The following is an 8696-nucleotide window of genomic DNA, read 5'->3' on the forward strand; positions in this document are numbered from 1 at the left end:
TGTCCTCTATGCTCTAACTACGAAAATATTTGATTTACAAATAAGGAATCCTACTTCGCGGAATTTCATTTATCACGGTAGGGTCTAGAACTGATTAACCACGATAAACGAGGGTTCACTGTAGTTCTCTTTTATTTTGTTTATGTGATGAATGACATGGGTTGTTTTTCTAATATTAAACCATTCATGTATTGGTATGAATCTCGCTTGATTGCGATTATTTTTGATATTTTGTTGAATTCTGTTGGCTAGGATTTTATTCCAGATCTTACTGAGTTAAGGTGCTGCCCATAGTTCTATTCTTTTTCATGTGTGAAGTTATTGCAATAAAATGACCTCTGATCACTGCCTTTGCTGTGTCCCTTAGGTTTTGGTATTTTGTATTCCCGTTGTCATTGGTTTCTAGGAACTTCCTAATTTAACTGTAGACTTGGTTTTTTTTGTTTTTTACCAGTTCAGGATCCCAATAATTTGAATATTGTTTCAATTCATGAAATTCCGCATCATCCTCAGGCTTTCTTCAGAGTCTTTTGCTTGTTTTTTACTGTTTCTCTCTCTTGCTGAATTCTGCTTGGTTATCTTTGAGAAATCGGATTCAGTTTTCCATTTCTTCCGCTCTGTTGTTGACATTATTTACCTTTTCATCTATTTTTACTACGTTATTACCTAACTCCTGGATTTCCCTTTGATGTGAGCGTGTTTTTATATACATCATTAGTTTTTCCTGATCACTAAATGTTTTATATTTCCCTCATATTTGAGGGACAATTTTGCTGGATATAGGATTCTTGGTTGGAAATTTTCTCTTTCAGTGTTTTGGAAATATGATTCCATTGCCTTCTTTCTCGAATGGTTTCAGCGGAAAACTTTTAATATATCCTGATTGTTTGGCCTTTATATGTAATTGTTCGTTTTTTCCATGGTGATCTCAGAATTGTTTCCCTTTCGTTAATATTAGAAAGTTGATCATTGTATGCCGAGGTGATTTTCTTTTAATATCAGTTTTGGTTGGAGTTTTATCAACTTCCTACACTGTTATTTTATGTCCGTCATGATGTTAGGGACTATGTTCCTCAGTAGTTCGTTCTTTTTTCTCTTCTGGAACACTTTTGGAGCATGTTTTATTCTTTTTGATGGTGTCCAATATTCTTAGGTTATCTTCAGGGTTTTTTTTGGGGGGTGGGGGGAGGTTCTTTTTCTTTTTTGTCGTTTTTGGAACTTGGTCCTCATGTATTTTATTTTCAACAGATTTGTCTTCAAGATCACTGATTCTTTGTTTCCATTGTTTCTATCATATTGCTTTGTTCTTTCATAGTTCTATCAGTTTCTAATATTTTAGTGTTTGCCTTCTTTATTTCTGCTTGAAGTTGAATAATTTATAACTTTTCATTCATTTTGTCAGAATATTCCTTCAAGGCACTCCTGAGTTCTTAAATTATGACTTGTGTTTCTTCCCTATCTCTATCTAATTTTTCCTCCAGCCACTTAGAGTAACTGTGGGAGAACATCACTGTAATTTCCCTTGTGAGAGGATCCAGAGCCTTCTGTTCCAATAGGAGCTCCTTTGGGTCAATAGCTCTGTGTTCTCTAGTAACGTGCTATTTTCTCCTACTTGTGAAATGTACAGAGGTTGACTGCTGCTTCCAAGATATTATGTTATTGTTAGTTGATTTGTTTTTTATGTTTTACACTGAATACTGTTACCCCACATGACTGTGCCAGAACCTGGGTAGTCAAAGGTGGCCAGGCAATTCAGCACCAGCCTAGCCTCAGAAGGAGCTGAATTCAGCAAACAATTAATTGAATCTTGAGCCCATGGAGAAATGCTCACTCATGGTTCAGCCAGTCAACTCCCCTAGTGCATGCTGTCTTGAATCTGCAGCCACTAAGAGATGATCAGTCTTCCTGATGCTCCAGGGAAACTGTTACAATCCAAACCCCAAGATGTCCAGCCAGATGCTCAGAGCCAGTTTGCTTAAGACCTAAGTCTTCCCTGCCAGTGTGCAGTGAGTGATTTGGGGCCCTCTTAGTCCCAGGGCACAGAAACCTGTGCGTCCCCTTGGCTAAGTTCCCACTCAAATTTCCCCCAATTATGCTGAGAGGGCAGTGTTGATCAGTGATAGAAGATAGAGAGGGGGCTATTTACTCATCACTATGGTCTGGAGCCGCTGATACTTGCCAGCCAGAACAGAACCCACAACTTGCACCCTTCCGCACCCCTAGCCAGGGCACTTTTTGTCAGTTTATCCCCATGGAGCCTTTGGCAAAAATTTGCTCTTCTTAGAAAGGGTTATGGAACCCAGACTGCTGTGATCTTTCTGCATCTTCAAAAGTTTTTCTTGATAAAAGGATTAAAAGGAGCACAACTACACAGCCATGTTGTTTCTCCCAAGAGCTTCTCACAGAAACATAACATGATCATTCTGGACCCAAACCAGGTTATCCACTCTTCTCCTGTCCCTTCCAAAGACAAACCAAATTTATTACCACCCAGTCAATTCTGACTTATAGTGATCTCATCTGTTACAAATCACAACTGTTCCAAAGCATTTTCTCAGCTGTAATTTTCTTGTTAAAACATTTTATTCTGGGGGACTTCCAGCAAGATGGCAACTGAGTAACATGTACCAGAGGAACTCCACAGTAATCAGCACAGGAGACCAACTGAGATGGAAATTTCATGTTGCTGGGTCACAGGATGAGCACCATAAAGTAGCACAGATCTACTAGGTTTTTAGGTGCTGTGGGCTTTTGGCATACCACTGTGGATGTCAGTTAAGGCTTAACCGTAGAACCACCAAAGCATTGGCCAGAGATGGACTCCTTTGGCTGGCTCAAGCCCTTCCTTTACTTCAACACAGCCACAGCTTTCCACTGCGTCTGGGCAAGGTTTAAACCCCTTTAGCCCCATGGTCAGGGTATCGGGGCTCAGCTCTATCTTTACTTTTGTTTCTCTCTGTGCTTTCTTTCCTCCCACAGTTTCAGGGGACCCAGGTGTTTGGTTTTTTCTCCATCTTCTCTTTCCTCTCACACACCACTGCCAATATCCAGGCCACTCCCCTTTGCCTAGGGCAGTTACGCCCATCCTCCACCCAGTTGGGGGAGCGCCACCCTCTGAATGCTGTTGGGAAAATCCCACCCACTTTTCACCGCAGGTGAACTCAGGCCTACCCTCCTAGACCCTTTAAATGGCTTGGGGGAAATCCCACCTGCCTGCTCTCTCCAGCATGACATGTGGCTATGGAAATCCTACCTACCTCCCACCACAGGGAAACTTACATCTACCCTCCAAGGCTTCTGGGGAACTCCCACCATCATTTGGGGTTCTTCACTTAGCTAGGGGAACCTCTTCCCACCGTGCACAGTACTTTATGTGGCTGGGATAGCCCCTGCCCATCCTCCACAGTCCCACATGGATGAGGAAACTTTCTCCCACCTGCCAAAGCGCCTTACTTGGCCTAAAGTAGCTCCACAAATACTCTCCAGTGCTCCATTATACTGGGAAAACCTCTGTCTGATCTACGCAGGGATCTAGCTGACGAGGGCAATTCTGCACACCATCCACAGTGCTCTACAACAAAGCTGGCACATCAACCTGCCTTCTGCAACACTCCCGTTGCAGCAGGAACCCTTACAAACACTCTGAAGTGTCCCAAGCCACCGTGGGCCACACCACAATGGGCTCCTGTGAGATCATCCAATGAAGTGCCATCCTTTTTGGGTCTGCTAACACCCAACCAGCATCCGCTGAGAGGACTATCCACCTTACCCTATAAATAACAGAATACTTGTTGGCTAGGGAAATAGTGCAGCTACAGGAGAACAGAGTGGTAGCCCAATCCCAGAGTGCAATTATCTGTAGGCATTTCAAATAAGCATTCCTCCACGTCTCCCAAAGAGAGAGCCCAGTACTCTTTGACTCTCTGGAAAGTGGTGCAGGACTCCTCTAAAACAACACAATGGAAATAGCAATCAGCCCAAACGACCTCAATGAAAAATACAGAAGAAACAAAAGGAAATGTTGGAAGAATGCCTGAACCTAATGATGTGGATAGAAGAAGCAGACATTGATCTACCACAGAAATAAATCTTATGAATGCTGTTTGGAGTCATACAGGATATGAGGAAAACAATACAGAAAAGGGATGAAATTACAGAGGAGATAAAGACCATACACCAAATGGAAATACAAGACTTAAGGCACAAGATAACAAAAACCAGTAGCAAATCCACACACTTCACGAATCAACTAGAGGAAGCAGAGAACCACACAAGCAACCTAGAGCATAGCCAAGCAGACTTTAATGTGAAAAAAATGCAAAAAAAAGTCAAATAAGATCATCAGAGAAACTGAAGAAAGCCTGAGAGATATGTCTGATGCTGTGAATAGGGAAAATATCAGAATAATTGGATTACTAGAGGAGGACACAACAAAGACATGAACGGTAAAAATATCAAGGGAATTCTTGGAAGAAAACTTCCCCAGCTTAATTAATGAAAACCAGGCAACCATTCAGGAGGCCAAAGGAACACCAACTAGACCAGTGGTTCTTAACCTTCCAAATGCTGTGACACTTTAATACAGTTCCTTGTGTTGTGGTGACGCCACCCACCATAAAATTATTTGTGTTGATACTTCATAACTGTAATTTTGCTCCTGTTATGAATTGGGTAACCCCTGTGAAAGGGTCATTCGACCCCCAAAGGGGTTGCGACCCACAGGTTGAAAACTGCTGAGCTAGATGTAATCCTAGAAGTCACCAAGACATATAATAGTTTAACTATCAAACTTTGAGAAAAGGAGAAAATCATGAGAACAGCTAGGGAAAAAATAAGCAGTCACCTATAAAAGTACCCAAGTAAGAATATGCTCAGATATATCAGTGTATACCATGAAGAAGAGGAGAGAGTGGAGTAACGTATTTCAAAAACTAAAGGAAAAATAACACAAGCCCAAGAATACACTATCCATCCAAATTATGTGTCAAGATAGATGGAGAAGTAATATTCTTCCTAGACAAGGACAAACTCAAAGAATACATTAAAAGAAACAGGACCCTACAAGAGATCCTTGCGAATCCAGCATGGGCAGAACAGCACTTACTGAGCACAAATAAGAGACCACCACATACAACAATTCCACCCAGAGGGCAACAAAGAGAAATCAGCCCCCAAGACAGCATAGGCTTAAAGGTGGAAAGAAGTCAAGAGTGAAACACACACACACACACACACACACACACACACACACACACACACACTGATGCACAACACACTGATCAGAAGGGGGGGTAGGAAAATATCCAACAGAAAAGGTACAAGATGACAACACAGAATCCACAGATGGATGTAATAATCCTTAGTATCACTGGACTGAACTAAGGCATTTAAAGGATGACGCTAGCAGACTGGCTTAGAAAATACAACCCGTGAATCTGATGCCTACAGGAGACACACCTCAAGATTACAGACAAAAATAGACTGAGAACCAAAGACTGGAGAAAAATATACCAAGCAAGCAATTCAAGAAAAGCAGGGGGTTGCAATCCTAATCTCAGACAAATTGATCTCAGGGTGAAAACCAAACCAAGAGATGAGGAGGGGCACTATATAATGATCAAGGGAACATTAGACCATGTAACAGTGAGCATAATCAATATATATTCACCGAACGAGAGACCTGCGAAATTCATCAAACTCTCCAAAGATTGAAAAAAAATATTTCAGACTCAACAATTATAGTAGGTGGCTTTAATACCCCACTCTCTGAGAAAGATAGATCACAGGAAAAGGAGCTTAACAAGGAGTGTACAGATCTAAACATCATAATTAGACAACTTGACATGAAAGATTTTCAGAGCTCTCCACCCAAATGAAAAAAAACACTTTCTTTCCAAGCCTACATGGCACATACTCAAAGATAGACCACATACTGGGACACGAGATGAATCTGTGTAAATTCAAGCACATGGAGATCATATAGACTTCTCTCTCTGACCACTTTGCCATAAGGCTGGGAATTAACAAAAGGACGATTAAGAAAGCAGAGTCAAATAATTGGAGGATGAATAACTATTGAAAAAGGAATGGGTACTGGCCCAGATCAGACAGGAAATCAGAAAATTTCTAGAAACCACAAAGAATGAGAATACAACAAACCAAAACCTTTGGGATGAAAAAAAGGCAGTTATCAGAGGACGTTTGATAGCAACACATGCACACATGAAAAAAGAAGAGAGACCTATGATTGATAAGCTGACACAAAACTTGCAGAAATTAGAGCAGACTCAAAAGGACAATGCTACTTATACTAAAAGTAAAGAAATAATAAGAATTAGGGCTGAGATTCATGAGAGGGAAAACAAGAAAACTATGGGAAAAAATAATGCAACTAAGAGTTGGTTCTTTGAAATGATTAACAGAATCGATAGACCACTGGCAAACCTAACCAAAGAAAAGAAAGAACAACTTTCAATAGTAAGATGAGGGATGAAACAAGGGACGTTACAATGGATCCTATTGAAATCAAAAGGACAATTACACAGTGCTATGAAGGCCTGTACTCCAATGAATTCAACAACTTGGAAGACATGGAAAAATACTTGGAAAAATAATCCCTTCCACGTGGGCATGAAGAATCTCAACAGACCCATAGCAACAGAAGTAATAGACAAGGTTATCAAGGGATTACCAACAGGAAAAAAAAAAACTGGACCAGAGGCTTCACAGAATTCTACCAAGCATTACGTGAAGAACTGCCTCCAATTGTACACAAACTCTTCCAGAACATAGAAAAATATGGCAAATTCCCAAACTCTTTTTCTAAAGCTAGTATAACTCTAATACCTAAACCAAACAAAGATCCCACAAGAATTGAGAGCTACAGACTAATATCCCTATTCCACATTGATTCAAAACTCCTTAAAATCCTGGCCAATAGAATACAAAAGTATATAAAACAAAGAATTCACCATGACCAAGTGGGATTCATACCAGGGATGCAGGGAAGGTCCAACATATGAAAGACCATTAGTATTATTCACCATATTAACATGAAAAATTATAAGAACCACATAATAATATCGATAGATGTGGAAAAAGCATTCAACAACATCCAACACCAATTCCTGTATAAGGCACTTGAGAAGATAGGAATGGTAGTAAAACTCTTCATTATAATACAAGCTATATATGAAAAACCCGAGGAGCCAGCCAGTGAGCAAGCGGGACGCCAGACCAGACCGGGGCGTTTCCGAGAGACTCAGCTGGACTCCGTGCCCAAAATTCGGCCCGCGCTCCGCCGCCGTCTCCCGCATGGTCCAGCAGGGCGAGCTGTGAGCATCTCCTGTTGTGGCCACTCCTTGGGGCCAGGAGCGGGGAAGCTGAGTGCTAGAGACCCCAGACCGAGCGCAGCCTCCTCCGCCATCCCAACCACCATGACCCAGTTCAACAAAGGCCCTTCCTACGGGCTCTCGGCCAAGGTAAAGAACAAGATTATGTCCAAGTACGACCATCAGGCAGAAGAAGATCTTCACAACTGGATAGAAGAGGTGACTGGCTTGAGCATTGGCACCAACTTTCAGCTGGGCTTAAAGGACGGCATCATCCTCTCCGAGCTCATAAACAAACTACAGCCAGGTGCCGTGAAGAAAGTTAACAAGTCCTCGCTAAACTGGCCTCAGTTGGAGAATATTGGCAACTTCATTAAATCTATTCAGGCTTATGGCACAAAACCCCATGACATCTCTGAAGCAAATGATCTCTTTGAAAATGGAAACATGACACAGGTTCAGACTATGCTGGTGGCCCTAGCTGGTCTGGTGAAAACAAAAGGGTTCCATACAACCATTGACATTGGGGCTAAGTATGCAGAGAAGCAAACGAGACGTTTTGATGAAGGAAAATTAAAAGCCGGTCAAAGTGTGATTGGCTTGCAGATGGGAACCAACAAGTGTGCCAGCCAAGCCGGTATGACAGCCTATGGGACTCGGAGGCATCTTTATGATCCCAAAATACAAACCGATAAGCCCTTTGACCAGACCACAATTAGTCTGCAGATGGGCACTAACAAAGGGGCCAGCCAGGCGGGGATGTTGGCACCAGGCACCAGAAGAGATATCTATGATCAGAAGCTGACCCTACAGCCAGTGGACAACTAGACGATCTCTCTACAGATGGGAACCAACAGAGTGGCTTCCCAGAAAGGGATGAGTGTGTATGGGCTGGGGTGGCAAGTGTATGACCCCAAATACTGTGCCGCCCCCACCGAACCTGTCATTCACAATAGCAGCCAAGGAACAGGAATGAATGGGTTGGAAATCAGTGATAGCAACTATCAAGCTGAGTACCCAGATGAGTATCATGGGGAGTACCCAGATGACTACCCCCGAGAGTACCAGTATGGCGACCAAGGCATTGATTACTAGAGTCACACAGAGGAGGAGCGAGCACAGTATTTACTCCATCGTTCTTCTTCCGTGAGAGCCAGGCTAGCCTTGAGTAATTTTTATCTCATCTTCCTAAAACACTATTATGCTGATTATACCTAAAGAAAATACAGTGAACCCTCGTTTATCGCGGTTAATCAGTTCTAGACCCTACTGTGATAAATGAAATTCCACGAAGTAGGATTCCTTATTTGTAAATCAAATATTTTCATAGTTAGAGCATAGAGGACATGAAAAAACACCCTTTAG

At 42.0% G+C, this 8696-nt stretch overlaps 1 protein-coding gene across 1 annotated transcript; it reads left to right on the top strand.

The window, feature by feature from the left end:
• Positions 1–7359: 7359 nt before the first annotated feature.
• Positions 7360–8484, top strand: LOC101664647 (calponin-3-like). Its single transcript, XM_045293860.1, is given in 1 exon segment — positions 7360–8484. A coding segment is annotated over 1 exon segment (990 nt). The 5' UTR covers positions 7360–7436; the 3' UTR covers positions 8427–8484.
• The last annotated feature ends 212 nt before the right edge of the window (positions 8485–8696 follow it).

The sequence above is a fragment of the Echinops telfairi genome, unplaced genomic scaffold (assembly GCF_000313985.2).
Source record: "Echinops telfairi isolate 266 unplaced genomic scaffold, ASM31398v2 ScPeMD7_2291;HRSCAF=2852, whole genome shotgun sequence".
Lineage (NCBI taxonomy): Eukaryota > Metazoa > Chordata > Mammalia > Afrosoricida > Tenrecidae > Echinops > Echinops telfairi.